The sequence below is a fragment of the Fulmarus glacialis genome, unplaced genomic scaffold (genome assembly GCF_000690835.1).
Source record: "Fulmarus glacialis isolate BGI_N327 unplaced genomic scaffold, ASM69083v1 scaffold13395, whole genome shotgun sequence".
NCBI classification, from domain to species: Eukaryota; Metazoa; Chordata; class Aves; order Procellariiformes; family Procellariidae; genus Fulmarus; species Fulmarus glacialis.
In genome coordinates, this window is record NW_009212398.1 from 45,986 (window position 1) to 66,342 (window position 20,357).

General features: G+C 36.9%; 1 protein-coding gene across 1 annotated transcript in view; it reads left to right on the forward strand.

Annotated features, from left to right (window-relative positions):
- THSD4 (thrombospondin, type I, domain containing 4) overlaps positions 1–19,920 on the forward strand; it is a gene marked incomplete at its 5' end in the record, with an annotated part of 32,538 nt that extends 12,618 nt beyond the window's left edge. Inside the window, 5 exons of the mRNA XM_009577874.1 lie at positions 2,230–2,403; positions 12,132–12,305; positions 14,990–15,169; positions 17,978–18,122; positions 19,520–19,920. Coding sequence (XP_009576169.1) covers positions 2,230–2,403; positions 12,132–12,305; positions 14,990–15,169; positions 17,978–18,122; positions 19,520–19,662 — 816 coding nt within the window. The remainder of the gene's footprint in view (positions 1–2,229; positions 2,404–12,131; positions 12,306–14,989; positions 15,170–17,977; positions 18,123–19,519) is intronic.
- Between the last annotated feature and the right edge of the window lie 437 nt (positions 19,921–20,357).

The window sequence follows — 20,357 nt, forward strand, 5'->3', positions numbered from 1 at the left end:
TACTCTATGAAGTGGAGTTGGGAGAGTCCCGTTAGGTTTGCCTGTGGTGGCAAACTTGCTGCTCTTTCTCATAGCATGTAGAGTTTAGTTCCAGGAGTTATTTAACCTTACGTATGTATTAAGGATAGAGTCAGTAGTTGCTGTTACTATAGTTGGTTTGAGGCTATGCCAAGACTTTCAGATAAATATGGATGGTACAGTTTTGAACTCTAATTCCTGTGTTGCTTACAAAAGGTTTGGCCAACCTGACAACCATCCTAGATACTTTCATGGCCATTGTGTGAAAGAGAAAATATCCTGGTGTTTTAGGTGTAGTGATAAACAAATCCTTTTCAGTTAGCCATGAAACAAAGCAAAAAAATTGTAGACCCGCTGAATTACGTGGGTGGATAGACCATGAAAAAATTCCAGCTTAAACCCTGAACCTAAACCTTCTTTTTCCTTACTGAAGTGCTTCCTTGCTCCTAATTCCCCCAGCCTGTGCTGGAATGCATGTCGCAGCACGTAGTGTGTTGCGCATGGGCTAGCTGCACTGGCAGTAGCAGCGCAGCTTTCCATCCACACAGTCACAGTAGGCTGAAGAGTCATGCAGCAGACTTTGTGTGGCTTTATAGTGGGTCTTCCCCCACGGTAAAGCCTATGTGAGTTAACTCCCTCAGTTGCTGCATTTCTGAGGCTGATGGTGGAATTGTTACCTTCCTAGTAATGAAGTATCTGTGATATGTTGATATATTTCTGATAAAAAAATCAGAAATACCTAGGCAGACAAATGTAAAGATATGTTGGTTGCTTAATTTATTACTCATGATGAATTAAAATCCATCTGGAGTTAAAGGACAGTAAAATTGATATTAAAGGTAAAGTTTTGATTATTTTATTGTGTTGATGATGAGAAAGGGGAGCTAGTTTTGTGTGTTGTTGCATTTTGAGAAGTGTTTCAGTGTACAGAGCCTTTAGAGGGTTACTGCATGTGGTGAATCAAGCTAAACAAATGCTTTAGAAATTGTAGCTGGTTGAATATCAGCATAATTCCAATAAAATTGTCTGATTAATTTCCTCTTGGAAGTAAAATTAAAGTTCTTGGCATGAGGAAGATCCATCATAAAGAAAGGAACAATTGAGTTTGCAAACTGGTTTCAGGAGAACATTTATTTGTGGTTGTGCTTACTGAAGTACAGTTAGGTTTTCACTTTGGAGACAGGTCTGTGATCTTAAAAATAAGCCCATCTTAAGATTTTAATGTGCTTACCATTTTTTCTGACATACAAATGTCAAAAACTTTTATCTAAATCTGATTAAAAAAAATGGCATTGTGGTAATTTCAAGTTTGGAGTCAGCAGACTAGACTCCGAGAGTAACTCTGGACAAAGGAATGAGGTATTTGGTTTTATTAGTATTTTACTATTTAATGACCTCACACATCTAGTCTGGGTTTTGGCCAGCGTTCTAGAGTGAACAGAAATAACTGCAGTCTGAAGATGAAGTCTGTGAGGTATCTTGCTGTAGGGAATATATTTTACATGATAAATAACTTTGACATGTAAATATAGTAGGCAGGATTAAGCATTCGAAAGCAAGGAAAAAACAATGAGGCTGCCTTTGGAAGCTCTGCTAGGTACCCTTGTATGCAGGTACTGCAGTCTTTAATCTTCAAATTCCCAGAGATTTTCCCCTTTAATTCTAGAGTGTTTACAGGACTCATCAAAACATTTCATGCATACACAGCATAAAATTATGTACCCATCTTCCTTCATGATCTGGATGCTTCACATCATCAGGCAGAGATATCAATAGCTGTCAGCATTCTCTGAGGTTGAAGAAAAGAGGGCAGGAGAAGGCGGCCTTTACTTGTAAGAGGGATTCAGAAGTTGTGTTTCTTTGCATTTGTCTTCCTTCATATCTGCTTAGAGGTCAAGATCAAAATTATGCAGAATATGTCAGCCTGCTATTCAAATACCAGCAGTTCATTTTGATAAGGTGCAGCATGGCCTGTTGAAGGTAGGATTTAATTTTATGTTTTCCAAATGTATCTGCATAGTATACTGTAGAATACCACAGACTGAGAATATGATTTAAAACTACTAGTGCATTTTTATTCCCTATTCTTAGCAATCTAGAGTAGTTCTGTGGATGTTTTAGCAGAAATGAATGAGCTGTACGTTTCCAGCTCCCTGATAAGCCACTGCAGTTCTTGCATAGAGTCCTGATGCAACCTCCCTTTTGTTACAGTGTTCAGTGCCTTGTGGAGTGGGGCAGAGGACCCGAGATGTGAAATGTGTCAGCAACCTTGGAGACATTGTTGATGATGAGGAATGTAACATGAAGCTGCGGCCAAATGATATTGAGAACTGCGACATGGGTCCCTGTGCTAAGAGCTGGTTCCTTACAGAGTGGAGTGACAGGGTAAGGCTCCTCATTATCTTTGCCCTGCCAAATCTTCCTAAAACAACTTAGGTGCATCGGAATGAAAAAATATACATCTGTACAGCCATAAAAGGAGTGGTCTTATTTTCCATGTTTATACTTGATCTGTTAAACAGGCAAGAGCAAACAAAAAAATAATGATCCCAAGGGCATCTTGAGTTTGTGTTAGATACAAGAATGCATAGAAGGGGCAAGCGTGTGGGTTACATGGCCAAACATCTGGATTTAGAATTGGCTCTGTGTCTGAACTTCCCAAAATATTGAGTGTGCTGAGATTTATTATTCTGCCTTGCTTAGCCCTGAGTCTCAAGATTCAGACTCTAAAAGTTTCCCTACTGTTTTTTTAAGGGATGTAGGTTTGAGGCCTGATGTCTGGGTTTAAGTTCACGCCATAAAACAATTATCCTATAGCTGTGAAAAAGAGGGGAACAATTTTGTAAACTCAGGCAAGGTTGATGCAAGCCTTTGTCCTTTGTGAACATGGATGTATTTTTTATTCCAATGAGTCAGATTCTCCACATGAGAGCAATAAGAACAGTGGTGATTTACCTTGTTTCGTGATTGGGCTCAAAGTTGTTGTTCAGTAGTGATATTTATATGCTTTCATTAAAAGGCTTACAAACATGGGCTAAGAAGAGCCTGGTATTTTGGTCCCTCTTGTGGATGCTTGCATATCAATTTCATCTGTAGACAAGTTGAGCCTTCACTCTGTAAAATCTTGATTGCATCTCCCTTTCTTTGACTGCTTGTTTTGGCAGGTAAATAATAAAATTTATCATTGAAGCTGTAAGATTACATTCATAACTTCATGGATTCGTTATTTAGATCATTTTGTGGTAGTATCTCTGAAAGCTAGGAACGTCTGGCTCATAGGTTATGCATTAGTTTGGGCACTCAGAAGATTTTCCACATGTTTTAGACGCAGAGAAGGAGGAGGAACTTCACAAGTAGGACAGGTACCTGGTATGTCACATAATTCTAAAAAAGCGGATCAGACTCTTGCTACAATTAAAGGCCTGCAAAATTTTCAGCCTCCAAACAACTGAAATAGATTTTATAAAGAAAAAAAAAATTATACACTAATAAATCTTTGTTGTTCTCATTTGAACTTTTTTCCCAGTTATTCACTGGAGGAGGAACTTCACAAGTAGGACAGGTACCTGGTATGTCACATAATTCTAAAAAAGCGGATCAGACTCTTGCTACAATTAAAGGCCTGCAAAATTTTCAGCCTCCAAACAACTGAAATAGATTTTATAAAGAAAAAAAAAATTATACACTAATAAATCTTTGTTGTTCTCATTTGAACTTTTTTCCCAGTTATTCACTCAGAAGTATAGGTATTAGTGCAAATGGCAAGGTTTTTGCTGTAGGGGAAATGGCAGTGCCTTTTATTTATTTTTTAACTTGTAGAGCTGTTCTTTGTACAGTGCTATTAAACTTGATATTTTACAAGTAAGAGAGAAAAATGCATTCTACCCTCAAAGACATCTTTCTTGAAAAAGCTGGCCCAGCTACTATCAGCTAGTGCAGTTCCACCACATAAAGCACACACATTCCAGTGAAGACTCTAGCATCAATGTTTTCTTCATTATTCTACATTGGTATTTTGTCCTCTGCAGAATTAAAAGTAGTTTTTGTAGCTGAAGGTTATGACTGTAGAATGTTATTTTGCTTATTTATATGTATTAAATGAGACATAAAAGTGAAGCAGGTAATGTGGAAAATGTTGGTGTTTTTTCTTACCACAAACATTTTAGGGTCAGAGAGTAAAGAATGGATTTTGTTAACTTCTCAGCTTATATAAGTGTACAAATTAATTTCTTCCAAATGCTTGCTACTGTAGTTGGCATTATTCACCATGACTTCTGCCAGCAGCGGGTTTGGAGTTTGATTCACAAAGAGAATGGAAGGGAACAGCTTATTTCAGGAGAAAAGTAGATTCGGGCTAGAATGTGCAGAATCTTCTAAGGTTCACACATATCTTATAACTCGGATGTTCAGAGATACTTAGTGGCAGTGATTCCCGTGGAAGTCAGTGGCATATAGGAGTAGTCAGTAGCTTTGCAAAGTCTGGCCTTTGGCTATTAGCTTGCTTATTGTGCCTTTTGAGGGCTGTTTTTTAGGATCAGAAGTCTCTCATTTTTTGAAGAGGAGTGTGTTTCTGTTGAAAGACAAGAGGACAATTCTGTCATGGAAATGGGCATTCCCAGGTGTATGGACTTTGCATGTGTAATTTCCCCAAACAATTCTTTAAAAAGTACTTTAGGCCAAGCCACACTTCAGCAATAAGCATAGATCAGCGATGGGCAGCCACAAATGGTTCAGATAAGCAGCCAAAAGTTCAAATACTTAAAGAAAGCTTGTTCAAACCTCTTGAGTCCGCAAAACTGTGGTGGAAATCTCACAAGAACAGACGTTCTTTGTGAGATTTATTACATGCCTACTTCAAGTCCCAGCTGGAAATACCACAGAACAGTCTTTCCCATTGTATTTTGACATTTCAGCCATGGCTAGAAATAAGAGGTAAAGAACTTATCATAACTTTTGAGAACGTTGGAGCTTTGAAATGGTTGAGTTCAAACTTGGTTACAGCCATGAGAGAAGCCTTGGCCTGTACTTTTCTAAACTCATTTTGCAAACACTTAATGTGTACTGTTGCACATGCAGCAAGTAGAGATTTCCAGAGGCCTGTCAGAGATCGGTTAGGCACATACTTTCTCTTTCAGCAAGGTATCAAACTTCATGTCTGGATTTATGTGATGCATGGGGCATTACAATATAGCCTTGGTTAATTAGTGAAACATCAAAAAAAAGCACAGTTACATAAAAATTACAATTGTCTTTGCTGCCAACAGATGTTAAATTTCATGATTTGATAACTGTGGTATATATTTGTGCAGAATTTGACAAGGGTATTCTTTAACACAGGGAGAGAAAGAGATGAATAGTCACATCTGAGTTTTAAGAAAAGGACAGGATCTAAATTAGGATTAAGATTTTGGAAAGATTTTGGGGTTTCTTATTTTACTGAAACCTTGCAAAGTTCTAATTGATGCAAAATCATGCTAGTTGCCTTCATTTTTGTTAATAGTTTCTGTGGTTCTGAATAGGAAGATTACATCATTAAATTTCCCAAAACGTAACTTCTGCAATACAACATACATGCATTTAGAAACCTGCAGAGCACATACAGAGTTGTGTGTAGGAATTATGTCTCCTTCCCAGGGTGGGCTGTATGTAGCTTTACTCCGCAAGTAACACTTGGCTGCCTTCTCGCCATGTTCTCCCATCTTGTTTTCCCACAACATGTATTCATGTATTTTATGGCCCACCTGTTCCCCCCCATGGCATTGACCTTCTTGGATTCAGTTTCTGCACAGACTGATTCTTTATACATATAATTAATCCTAAGTAATTAAAAAAACCAGCATGTTCCTAAAACAATACAGTTCTTGATTTGACTTGTTTGATAAACAGGTATCAGAGTCCATTATATGTATGTTACACACACACTCTTACCTGCAAAGCGTATGAGTTGTATGGCTACCATGTGGACACTGGTGGAACATGTAAAGGAAAGAAGGAAGGAAAGCAATTCGTCCTTAAGAAACAAATCCTTATTTTCCAACAAGTATATGCTCTGTTATTTGTCTTTGAAGTAGATCTAAACGCCATATTCTGAAATTCCTCAGGCTCAGTCTTGAGAGAAACAGAAATTTTTACTCATTTCAGTCAGAAAGATTACAGGTTAAAAGTCTCTAGCAGCAAAGTGAGACTCATCTTACTTTGTATGTGCCTGTCTTTACATTTACTGCTCTATCTTGAGTATAAATAAGAGAATTAACTTAAGTTTCATGGTTTTGTCTTCTACATGATCTTTAACCCCTTTTGATTATAGAGAGTCTGGACAAACTTTTGTGATATTTTTATGTGCGTGTGTAGAAAGATGGCTTCCTGTCTCATAATTCTCTTAAGATGTCATACTGTGTTAAAACGGCAGAGTTCCACCAAACTGCATCCATTAATCAGTAGAGTAAAGCTGGTGAACCTTACTGAACTTAGCAACAAAATTGGATTGATGGGAGCAGATGAGATTCTTGCAAACATTTCACATGACTGATTCTTTGACAGCTCTAATTGCTGGGAAGTTTACTTCTCCTATGGGTCAGAAGCGGGAAACTGCATTCTCCTGATTTACAGCAATGGGAGACTCACCAGTGTTTCCTTCCAGCTAACTGGAGCATTCCCCTCTTGCATTTTTGTTTATTCCTCATTGCCATCTCCTCTGTTCATTTGTTTCTCATTTTATGTTTAGAGCATACTTAGAAAAGAAGCCAAAATACAAGCAATTCTTAGATGTTAATGAGATTCTGAGGCCAAAATAAAATCTTGAGACGAAAGGAAAAATGCTGCACATCAGGGAACAAAATCAAAACAGATCAAACGCATGCTCTGGATTTCACTCTTCATTAAAAGGAGTAACAGCGATTCTTCTGTAATATCTTCCATTAGAGAGCTGTAGTATGCTTCGTAAAAATCAACGCTTTATTCCTCACAATCCTAAAGCATTACCTAACTGTTACAAGTGGGTTTGTTGACCAGTCAAATGTGGAACCACCAATGAATATTGTAACACACACTCTTCTTTCAGTGTTCTTTATTTAAATTTGGATAGCTCATGTAAAATCTCCTGGATCATGGAAAAAAACCAAAGGAAAAGAGACCACCATGGAGTTTGTGCAGGCGTTTCGTTATTTTTTATTATCGCTGTTTATTTGTTTTCAGTATAAAATTAAGATAAAATACCCCTTTCCATTGATTTCATGTGGGAATCATATGCAAATAGAAGTTTTGCATTTTTTATGTACAAATGTGTAACTCACTTCATGATTTGCAATGAAACACATAGCCAGGAGAGTTTTGAAGTAGACATTGGTAGAAGGGTGGCCAAGACCTAACAGAGATTTCTGTTTTCTTCTCTAGAGCTGATCTCTCTTTGCCACAATTCAGGTGCTTTAGATGAAAATCAGCATATAAAAGTCTGCATGGCAGGGGGGAGCCTTGCCAGCTAGGGCCCACAGTATCCCAGTCAGGTCAGCAGGGCAGGCTCAGAGGTGGCAGGCAGAGGCAAGAGTCCAGAGTATCAGGCAAGATCATGGTGATGAGGCAGGTCCAAGGTCAGGCTGGGAAATCAATCCACAGCTCAGGGCCGGTGACAGTAACCAGGGTCGGACACAGCCCAGTGATCCTGGGGCAGGTAATGAGGCAGGGTCAAGGTCAAGCTGGGAAGTGAGTCCAAGGGTGAGGGATCGATGAGGCCCGTGCCCAGGCTGTGGCTGGGGACAGACACATCTCTGATAAAGCTCAGGCAGGGACTGATGGACCGAGGCAGAGGTTCAGTGGAGACCCTGGGCCATGGGCAGGGGTGAGGCTGGTCAGGGCCAGTAAGGCATATTGATGCACTCAGGCCCCGAGAAGTCCTTACAGCTCTCAAAGCAACTGGTATTTATTGTATGAGCCAGAGTAGTGGAGAAGTCTGTTCCCTAATGTTACTTACTTCAGAGAGCATTAGTAATATGTAAATACCAACAGTGTTACCAATTACATATAAAGTAACAGTGCATATGTAGAAGCAATCATCCAGCTGAAGTGTCCAAAAATTCTAAGACCATATTTCAAAAGTTTGGTTACCTTGGAAGGATGCCATGGATCCACTAGACTAAATACAGAGATGGTTTGACTTCTGATCCAGCACCTACTGTATGCATAGATGCACTCTAAAGGGAAATAATTTAAATCAGGTATCAGAAAGTGTTTTGGCAACACAGATTTCTGACTACCCCTCCCCTCCCCCTTTTTTTAATGTTTGGGGGTTTTTTGGGATTTGTTTGTTTGTTTTGTTTGGTTTGGGTTTTTTTTGTTAAGAAATCAAGGCTGCTCTCAACAGTTTTATGTCCTTTGAAAATGTGCCCCCAGTCTTGGAACTGCGGCAGAAGTGAGCTTCTGAAATACAATTCTTAATTTATTATTGGGAAAACAAAGGTTACATAATCCTTCTAAAATCCCTTCTGAAAGGGATTTTCTAAGAGTAGGTCAAATAATGCTAAGGAGTTTCAAACATAGATCTTCATTTTTATTTTTTGCAGAAGTGTAACATCAGGAGGATGATTCATAAAAAACTTTACTATCTTGTGGGGAATAATTAAGATGACGAAGGTTAAAGTGTGGTAGACAGAAATCCTGCACAAATGGGGGCGTTCTACTGGAACTCAATTGGTTGTTAGTTAAAAATTTAATTAAGGCTAGCAATGATGCTGAGACCTGGGTGAAAGGACTCTTGAGTTCTGGTGGATTTCCTGCTGCCTCTTTCTTGTGGTCTGTTGCCCCAGTTGAGGGTAATGAGTAGGGCTGGCACATTAGTGAAAGGGAACTGGCACTGTTAAAGGGTTTTTTTGCTCCACTGTGCCCTGTGGCTGTGACAAAAATTCAGGCTTCCACTTTCTAGTTCCTTTGCAGGAACTAGCCTTATTTTCCTGGACTGCTGTTGCAGTTGTTTTCTGACAACTATCAGAGCACTGGATTAGGTTTTTTTTTTAGTTTCAGTTTTTAATGGGAATGGAAAGCTTCTGAAACTGAACTCATGAAGGAAGGACTTCAGGAAGAGGAGAAATGGCAGACTCCGTAAAACTAGGGAGGGTGTTCCACAGACTAAAGTTTCTGAGGAATTTTCTGCCAATTAAAACAAGACAGTGAAACAAAATATCTTTAATAATAGGACCAGAACAGAGAAGTTGCAGCTTGTGAAAGTTCCTCATGTCATACAATGTTAGGTTATGGCAGTTACTATGTATTAATGCAACAAATCAATGGCACAAAATTGAAAGTAGTGGGTGTGTCAGTTGTGAAAACCAAAGGGAAAGGATTCATTATCCAAACACTCCCCACTCCCTGCCTTGGGCTTTGGAAATCATGGCTTTCACATGGAAGATTTTTACTGAAAGGAGGAAAAAAACATGAAAAACCAAATACTTAACGCAGAAACATTCAGGTTTAAGTTTGCTTTGTAAATCCTTTGAGGGTAGTTAATCTGTAGTAAAATCTTGCAGCAGAGGGTGGAACAACCCTATACCTTCCCGTTTGGTATTTCCTTTGTTATTTGATATGTAAGCCTAGTTCATGCATAATCATTTAAAACATAAGACTATGGAGATTTTCTGGATGACTTTATAGACTAAACTTGTTCCCAGCTCTGGTTTGCAAAGCAGAAAAGCAAATTAGATTGTCAAATGAAAATTACTTAGAAATAAGAAAAGTATTTGCAGAGTATATGCATAGTTCTCTCTGCATAATGTAATTGAACATACTTGCCAAGGATAGAATACGAACAGCCACGAAATTTATTTCTGTACAGTGTGTTTGAAAGGTGGCCATTTTATGGGGCTCAGTTAAGCAGTCAGTTTACGTAGGAGTGGACTGTTTGAAATGGGTTTGGTTTAGTTTAGTTTTAGTTTACATAAACACGAAAATGTTCACTACTAGCACAATTTACATCATTCTTGTATTTTCAAGATTTTGCCAGTTTACTTTGAAAAGACCTCCTTAGCCATCAAATCTGGTTTGCTGAGGAGGTAAGTATGTTTTACATACCTGTGTGAAAGTGGAAAATTTTGTTGTACACCACCAACAAAAAAAGGTTCATTATGTTACTTATAGGCATCATTTAAGAGAAGCTTAATTATTCGATCTTGCAGATGGAGGAAGAAACCCTTCCAAACTATGAGCAATTTTTTCCTATTCCTGTGGAGTACATAAACATCTCTTTAAATTCTGAATTTCTAGTTTTTCCAAAATTGTATTTTGTTTGTTTAAAAAATGACTTGTAAAAAGTTGAATCACTTTTTTAGTTTTCTAGGCATTCCATTTCAGTAAAGCTTTGCCCTTCTATTTGAACATCTTGTGAAAGAAACCAACTTGCTGATAGGAAAAATGTTTTTCTATACTGTATCCGTGGAATAAATACAACATGACTACATGTTTCACACAAATAAGCACTATTCTTCAGTGTGAGTGAGTAAGAGTAGTTTGTAACCAATTGTACATTCAGTCCCTGGTCTGTCTCTTGAGAAGATGAATGACTGTATTGGTTAATCCCATTATTAATAATGGTGCTATCTATCATGGCATCTGCTATTCTGTAGTTGAACTACTGGATGTGAACCCTCCCAACCCACGGGAGCCAAATCAAGCTAGTGGTCAACTCTGTGTCTCATTACCAGTTCTTTGAATCATTCCTACTTTTATTCAATAAAATTTACAAAAATGTTCCAATACAGAGTTACATTCATTCACAAGGAATGTACTGTTCTTTGTGGAAGTAATACACAGTTTCTTCTAACTAATTACATTGTATGTTAAAAATAAAATCTGAAGTGTCAATCAGATGCATCTTTTTCTCCCATATACTACATACTTACTTGTGGTTTTCTTTGCATGTGTAATATAATTGTTTGTAATTGTTTAAATTCAATCATATACATATCTTTCAGTGAGCTGCACATGGGTTTTTCTTTATTTTAACAGTCTAGACATGAAATGCCAAATGCATTTTAAGAGAAGAAGAAAGAAAGGGAAGATTAAGAAAGAATTAAGCAGCAAAAAACAGTCTAACACAAGAATTGATTATTTCCCTGGCATGTTTCTGTTTTTTAAATGTCAATAGTTTGACGCTGCCCAAAACAGTGGAATATTGGAGACTTTCCCACTGAAGTAGATGAATGACCAAACTGTAAGGGCTTAAATGGAATTTATCCTGCGTGATTTATGGATGACATGCATACTATCTCCGAATATGTGACATAAGAATCTGCATATCACTATTTATTAAGAGCTTTCAGAATTTAGCAGTGAAAAGTTGAGAATGGTGAATGTTACTGGGAAGTCATATCATTAGAAAGCAACATTGAATTTACATAAACTTCTATGGCCACCTCTTCTGCTAAAACTAATTAAGAACTTATAGTTGAAACAGATTGGGCAATAATTAGTGGTAGTTATAGTTATTTGCTGAGGATTTACCTGAATCTTTTGAAACCACATTTCAAAAAATTTGATATTTTTCTACTTTATTGTGCTCTCATACTCTGTCAACTTGTTATATGGAAAAGTTCCAGAATGTGCTATGCAGTCATTTTACTACCAATGCCACACCCCTCAGAGTCTTCCTAGCCTCGTCCTTTTAACCAGTGTAAGAGTTCACCTGGCTGACAGCTTGAATGGTTGGAGGAGAAACTCAGAGAACAATTCAAAGGTTGAAATACGACTGCTGTCTGAAAAGCTGCTTATTGAAATTATCCCTTCTCAGATCTATTAATTGGTATGCAAAAAGATGAATAAAATGAAAACTGAAAGAATTTACAGACAGGAAGAAAGAAGGAAAAGTAAGAAAGCTAATACAAAACTATAAAAATAGATTTCTTTCTTCCCTAATCCTTCAATTTCTTTCACTTGTGACTGTAAAGGACAGGTACTACTTGTAGTGTATTCAGAAGTATGAAACTGTAAGACGATTTGCTACAGCTGAATTACAAGTAAGAATAATCGACTTTGCATAAATTCATTTACTTTTCATGATTGTTGCTTCTCCTCATTTCATTGTGCAGTCTGGAGGACAGACAAGTGAACATGTTCTGTCTTTTGCTCCCCAGTGTTCTGCAGAATGTGGTGACGGAGTCCGTACGCGTTCAGTGGTTTGTATGACGAACCATGTCAGCAGTTTGCCTCTGGAAGGCTGTGGCAATAACAGACCCTCTGAAACAACTCCCTGTAATAACGGACCCTGTGCTGGTAAAGTCGAGTGGTTTGCTGGGGGCTGGACACAGGTAAGCTCTATATCTAATGTATGTATTTGTTTTCTGCTGGTATTTTAATTTAAAAAAATGTATTTTTGTGCAATGAAGATGTGTGCCATAAAGTATTTGTACATCTCTGTGGAATATTTGGATTTTTTTTTTCTGTATTTTGCTGAGTTGATGTTCAATACTTTTCAGCACCTGCTGTTTTTTTACTTTGATGAAAATAAGATTTTGTTCTTCTTCTCCTCTGTACCTTCATTTTTATTTCTCATCTACTGACCGAGTGTATTTATAAAATGAAAGATAACAGAAAGCTGCTTAGCATATTCAGGTGAACACTAAAGCAACAGATTCGCACCTTTTAAAGATAGAGCCTTTGTGATCTTGCATACCTGCAGGGATACATATATATATATATGTATATATATTTCCAAAAGATAAGTAAGACAAAAAACAATGACTAAACCCAAGAGTTAGCTTCACTATTGTTGTGCTGAAATTCGTGATAATAGGTGAAAAGAAGAAAATTTGGTTAGTGGCCTGTATCTGATGCTTTTTCCTCAAGGTAAATTCTTCCCTTGATCCACATCTCAATAGTCCTTCCCGTTCTAGATAAAGTTTCTGCTGTCAGGAACAAAGGCATTTCAGAAGCTGTCAACTGGTGCCCAGACACTTACATCCCTTTGTGTAGGCTCTCATATAGCCTAGAGAGCCTTTCGGACTGCTGGTACCAGCACTTCATCGAGTTGTTAGGGAAAAGTCTCTTGGCTGTGCTGTTAACTCACTGCATTTCAGATTCCAAGATCCTTCCAGGTGATAAGGAGTTGGAAATTAAACTGGTATAGCTGAGGTGGAGATTACAGGGCTACTACTATGCTAATGCTTTCAAGTGTAACTGGTAATTATTTGTATTGCATAAGAGTAATAGCAAATTCAGATTTAAAACATACTTAGCTGCAGTTCTAATAACAGATAAAATCTGTGCCTTGTTACTTACACCACTCCATGCAAGTGAATAGGACCTTTGTATCCATTCTTGCTACCACAGAGAGAAGCGTTCAGTAAGGTCATCCTAACTCCCCCCATTCTGTTCTGAATAAGAAAGTTTCCATCCTTTACAATTTCTTGTTCTTTTAAGCTAATGCACCACCTTTCCTTGCATGAGATGGAATTGTTTGATGCATACCAAAGGTACAAAGTCTTTGCTGTATGTTATCTCAAAGAAGTGTCTGACAACATCTGTTCTACTAGCCAAATCCTGACTTCTAAATGCCAGAATGAAAGCAGACAGTCAGTAGACGGGAGCAGGAGGGAGCACTGGTGGATGACCTTCTGTATTATGCTCTGCTAGAGCTAAGGCTGAATGTTAAGATACTGTCTTTTGGAGGAACCATTAAAAGAGAGCAGTGATAGAGATGTTAAATGTTAAAGAAAGTGCAGTCACGTTATTTCCTGTAGAATTTATTTGGGTGCATTCATCTCAAAGTTCTTCGTTCAGCTCAAAGTTTTTGTGAGTACCTGGTAAAGGGATCATAAATTCCACCCAAAATATAAACAAAATCCCCACTTTTAATAACATTTGATTGGTTTAGGCTAGAAAAAGCCTTTGAAAATCGTAGTCCTTTACGCAATGTAGAAACCAATATGTTGCTGGAATCATCTTCTAAAAACCTTTTTACAAGTGCCAGGAACAGTATTGTGTGTGTATTTAACCTTTAAATGGGCAGTAAGAGTCCATGTGAGTCAAATTTGCTTTTCAGAACTGGAATCAACACTGCATCACATAGATACTTGCAAACATGAAAAGAACACCCTGGCAGATCAAGGCATTTTCTAAAAACCACACAGAATGTGGGGATTTGTAAAGCTGCAAAACTGTGCTCTAACCTTATAACCCTCAAAGGTTCAGTGCAGTGCATACAATCCTGCTTCAGCAAGAAGCAATAACACTGTTTATGGAGAAAGTAAGTTATGCTTCTCTTTTTATTAGAAAAATAAATACCAGTTTCTTTTTGTAGCTCAGGTAAAACTACAGTTTTAGATTTCTTCAAAAGCACACTTAGAGTCGTATGTCTTCTTCTTCATAAAAATAATTAGAAATATATTTTGAGTCTGTGGTACCATGTGGAATAAAAAAACACAGAAGTACAGTTTTAAACACTGTAACCATTTTTAAGATTAAAAATTAAGTATGTAATACCTGACACTTACAATCAGTAGTCACTTGATTAATTAAGTCATTACTATATCCTTCAGCATTTTCTTATCCTGGTTCCTGCTGGCTACTATGTTAGTACTACATACAAATAATAATAATAACCAAAGGTTTATCTAGGCTACTGTTGTGGTTCTGAGAGATAAAAACCCTACTGCAGGAACTTAAAGAATACTTTACCCTTTTCCTTTCTCTTCAAGTCACACATATGCCAGTGATGGAAGGAAAGATACAGTTAAGTTCATTTTACTGAGGAAAGAACATATAAAAGTAAGGAAATAGATTTTGGATGTTAGTGTCTAGGTATGTGTCCAAGAATAGGGAATAAACAAAACTTTACAAATTTTCCTGTTTGAATATTAATTTAAAATGCAAGTATATGTGTATTGTTTTATTTCAGAAACAAATAACGTGGAGAAACGTTACTTTGGAAACAAGTTGAAGGACATAAGTAGAATAACAAATTCCACCACTTTTTTTTTGTTCTCTGATACAGTGCTCTACTGAATGTGGCAGTGGAACTCAACAGAGAGAAGTCATTTGTGTTAGGAAAACTGAAGGTAATTTTGATGTTTTGAATCCCTATGAATGTTCATATTTGGAAAAACCTCCCAGCCAGCAATCCTGCTACCTCAAACCCTGTGGATCTAAGTGGTTTCATACAGAATGGAGCACAGTAAGTCTGTCATGCTTTTCTATATCTAGTTTTGTTTGATACATCTTTTTCTGTGTGTATTGAAAGGGAACACTATTTGGATAAAACCGTTGATCATGAAATTGACTTAATCTTGCACAGGAATGATACTAAAAAGAAAGCATACTCTTTATATCCAGTGGAGCTTAGGAAAGTTAGGAAGTACCTTGACCAGAAGGAGACATTGCATAGTTGTCTTTTCATCACTGATCTCTTCTTCCAAGAATCTTCCTGTTTTATAAAGTTGGTTTGCCCCTTAATGAGACTATGCAGTGCACTAAGAAGTTCTTTTCAGACCTCTAGTTTCATTAAAATTAAGGAGCATTTAATAAAGAGTGAGGGATGTATTCAGTTTTTAAAGTCAGTTTTACCATAATATTTTACTGTAAACTCCTCACTGTAATACTTAGAACTTTACTGAGAGAAAACTTACTGTAAAGCTTCATGTATCTTCAGTTTCCCCTGGAAGTAGACCAGCTACATTCACCAGTACCACAAAATGCTTCGAGTTCATCTATCTTTCCATCATTTCCTATACCTGACAAAGCTTACTGGATTTTTACAAAAAATCAGCGTTTTTCTCTTAAATGAAAATCAGAAAGCCCATTGTCATCTTAGAATGAAAAATTATGTGAAAACTACTGCATCATATCTAATGCAGTAACTTACTCCCTTCCTTGAGCCTTAAATCAAATTCAGAATGACAGCTCTGAAATGTGGAAGCACCTCAGATGCCTTCAGTTTGAGTTCCCTTAGTCAGGAACCTTTGGAAATACCTCATCCACATGATGTGAGAGAGAGAAATTATTTTGGTTTTCCCTTTTACTAAATGCTCAATTATTTGACTGGCCTACTGGCAGCACTAGAAAGCAGAAAAGAAGGTAGAATGGTTTTAACAAAACAAATCAGCTGAAGGGAATCCTGATTTTTTTTCCTTAATTGCAAGTATAGATGTTTATTTGAAAACAGCATCCAAGTTAGGCTCATAATAAAGCCATGTAGATCGAAGTATGTCCTTTGATTTTGCTGGAAATTCTATGGATTCTTTTGAGCTGTTAGTTTAGATTAAATAACTTCCCCTTAGCAAACCCATTAGCAAACCCATTTTCAAATGTGAACCTGCGGTGTGTATCCACAAGAGATACAGCCATCTGCATCCATAGAATGCAGCAGATAGATTCCTTCTGAAAGTGAAAATATATGCTCTCTTTAGCAGGCACAGAAGAAACAAGGTGCTAAGACTCAGAATCTGATAGGTATTTAGAGATCCCTAGTTACTGCCTACTTCCTAAGAAGTGGTGTCTAAAAATCCTTAAAGGTCTAAGCCTTTGTGACCATCTTCACTGTAGGAATGAATACGTATGCTAGCTGAGGTTTTATAAGATCTTATTCTAAGCGTTTTTCAATTCTCCACAGAGTCTGTGGTATTTCCTACTGTTAGACTAGAAGAGAAAGGATTATGGGGTTAGCTGCGAGCAGAATAGCTGGTTCAAAGCCCCTGTACTAGCTTTTGAAACTGCCCAGTTCATATCTTCAGCAGACTTTTTATATGACCTAGGATAAATGGCGTGGCCTCTCAGTCAGGGAGATTAAATGGCTGGCCAGTGCAGAATGCTGGGTTTTGTGTATAGTGTGTGGTATGTAACATCTAAATTCTGTCTTGGTTCCATTTTAAGTGCTTAAGATCTCTACAAACCTGAACTGAAGTTTTATTGTTGGATGTGGGATAATTACAATATTCTATACAGGCATGTAACAAGAGTAATTATATAAAAAACCGCAAGTGTTCTATTACTGTCGCCACAGGGCTATGTCTTTTCTAAAGTGGGGAAAGGTTGTACTTCAAAGAGCAATCTAAGAATATATTACTGAGAATATTTTAGTTAGTTTGCTACAATATCTGATTTTATGATAGTGATAAGTTGTTTTTGCAATGTTAGGAAAAGAAATAATTATGCCAAAAAAGTCAGAAAGAAAACATTCTTACTAGTTTGGGGCTATTAAGGTTTTAATCATTATGAATGACCCAGGTTTAATTAAGTTTGTGAGCATTTAGGTCAAACTGGACAGTGAGCCAAATCTCAAAGACCTCACTCAGGCGAAATTCTTGAAGTCAACAGGGGATTTGCTTCAGTATGAGCAGAAATGTGTAATAATTGGCTTTAAAAATACCATGACAAGCAAGTACAAAAGTCTCTGGCTTCATAACAGACTGTGAAGCAGCACAGAAATACTTTCTTTAGAAATTCAAAGAAACCTCTAATGCTTAGTAAAATTGTTGTGCTGCAAGAAGTGAAAAATAATTGAGCTCTAGAAAAAAGGCAATTAAAATTATTCCTGATTGTATATAAATGGAGGCAAAAGGGCAGTGGAGGGCAGTGCAGTCAAGTAGTAAAGTTCAGTGCAGGAAGTTCTTGAAGTAAGAAATATGAACACTGTGGAAAGAGTAGATTTGGGAGATATGTATAAATAAGCAGAGAAGAACAAGACTAATTAGAGAAGCAAGAAGTGAACTAATTCAGAAAGGGAAATAATCTAGCATGCTTTCAGTTGTCTACCACATTTACTTGTCCAGTTGTTGCCCCTGTGGTCAAAAATGTTTTTGAACCTTTAACGAAATTGCACCTGTATGTTAAGGACTTTATAGTCAGAAAACAAAAAACAACAGAAGTGGTGAAGTTGATAAAAGGCTACAGTGATATCTGGGTCTGGCTTCAAGGTTTCCATTTTTTTGTTTCTGTATTTGCACATCTCCTATGGTCTTCATGAACTTCAGCTTTTGTGTTTCAGTGTTCCAAATCCTGTGAAGGAGGATTTCGGGTTCGAGAGGTACGATGTCTATCGGATGACATGACAGCCAGTACTCAGTGTGATCCACAGCTTAAACCAGAAGAAAAAGAACCATGTAATACACAAGACTGTACCCCTGAAATAGGTAAGGAAGAGGAAGCTTCTGTTTTAACTATGGAACTCCATCTAGTGGAGAAAATATTTAATAATCTTGCAGAGGTTTTAGAGTATGTTTTCTTTATCAAGTTCAGGGTTTTATTTTTACACAAAATACAGCTCTCTCCTATGGTGTAAAAGTAGATTTTCATTTCTGATTAAAAACGTTTTCCTTATAACATGTAAGAAACTGGCTTACTTTTAAAGTTGCTGAGAATGTGAGAAATCTGCTTCTGTGAAAACCGTACATATAGGGTGTTTTTATGCAGCCTCCTTGCATTCTCAAAGGTTTCTCTTTGCAGAGTCTTTAAAACAAAAAAAGGGTTGTGTATGATATAATGTATTTGGTAACAGGTTCTATAAGAACCAGTAATATTAAACTAAGACATTAAGGGCAATTAAGCAGTTTTCTTTTATATATAGTAAATATACACATACACATAATTTGGCATTGGAATTAATCATTCATCTCATACAGATTTGATTTTAATAGTAATGAAAATGACTAGGGAAAAAGAAACAGTTTTAACTCTAACATTCTACAACAATTTTCAGTTGAGAATTATTCTTCAACATAATGTAACTATATAAAAAACCTGGTATACCAATATTATTAAAATTTTATTGTATTTGTGTTGTTATTTCTTTGTTTAAAACAGGTTTGTACAGAATTGCTCATCTACTATTAGTGTTTTGTCATTCAGTCTTTTTCTTAACACCTCAGTTTCTGTGATCACATACATGATCATATGAAAGTCTTAGTTGTCACTTAGAAAAGTATTTCTAACCTTGTTGGTTGTAAAGGAAAACTTCAAAATATGAACAAACCACATCCTAACAGCTTAGAAAAATGGGGAATGTTAAGAACACCAACTTTTGTCTTTTTTTAATCTAGTTATTTTAAACCATTTGTAATATTTGTAAGGAGGGAGGTGGTTTATGATTTTCCAGTATTGAGATTCGTCAATACTTGAAAATAACATTTGCAGGTTCTGGTGCCATCTGTACACTGCCACAAGAGATTAGTACCTGTGAATCTGAAAATGAAGTGGACAGGTACCTAAGTGAAGAATACTAGAGACTTTCCTATCATCTTTATTCAAGACAAATTTTGTGTTTAAAAAAACAGCAACAAAACCCCCCCAAAACTCCACAACTGTATAAATGGGGATAGGTACATTTCTTTCACAGTTTTATGTAATTTAAATTAAACATAGAAAAACTTGAACAATCTAACTTATTTGCGTAGGTAGCCTACTTTAACCTGACAATGAATGTTTAAATACAGGTCCAAGGGATTTTACATGGTAAAAAGAAAGGGGATTGGTTATTTGTTGCTCTAATACTGTTTTCTTCAGTTTTTTCTCTCTTCCTTTTTCTCCACAGATGAGAACTGCAAAGATAAATACTACAATTGCAATGTGGTGGTTCAGGCCCGGCTCTGTGTCTACACCTATTACAAAACAGCCTGTTGTGCATCCTGTACACGTGTGGCAAACAGACAATCAGGGTTTCTAGGACGTAGATAACAAATACTCTTCTACTCAAAGCGGCAATGTCAGTCTTTGGATGGAGCTTGAACAGTGTTACTGCTTTGACCACAGCAGGTTTTAGCTTCTTAGAGATGGTTTTTTATATTGCTGAGTACATCAAGACTATGGTTAAATCTCACACCCTTTCAGTTACAGTTATTGTGCAGTTATCTTTTTTAAAATGTTTGTTGTAAACCCATGATCTTTTTAAAGCATTAATTTTTAATGATACTATACTTTGCACCTGCTCATCAGATAGTTATTTAAAGAACATACCTGCCTTAGTATTGTGAAATTAATGAAAACTAACTGAATCACAGGCAATTACCAGAGATATTTGACCAGCATGGATACAGCTGCTGTATTGTTTTCTGAGTGCTTACTCTTGCCTGGTATTTTGGACTGCCTTAAATTAGACGACTAAATCAATGAAACATGCACATGAGGAAAACTACTTCACAAAGAACCAGACCCTTGAGGACCCGTTTATCATCAGTTTCTTAGCACTCTAACATATATTTTTAATTACTTCAGTCCATTCATAATAAATTAGAGTCACTGTTAAGCTCTCTCAGTTGTACTTTTAACTAACTTCCTGTCCTCAGGCAGCAAATATATATACACTTGACTGCCAAAAAGTGCCTTTATATTTAATTCATAAACTCTTGAATTTACACTTTTCTAATTTTGTA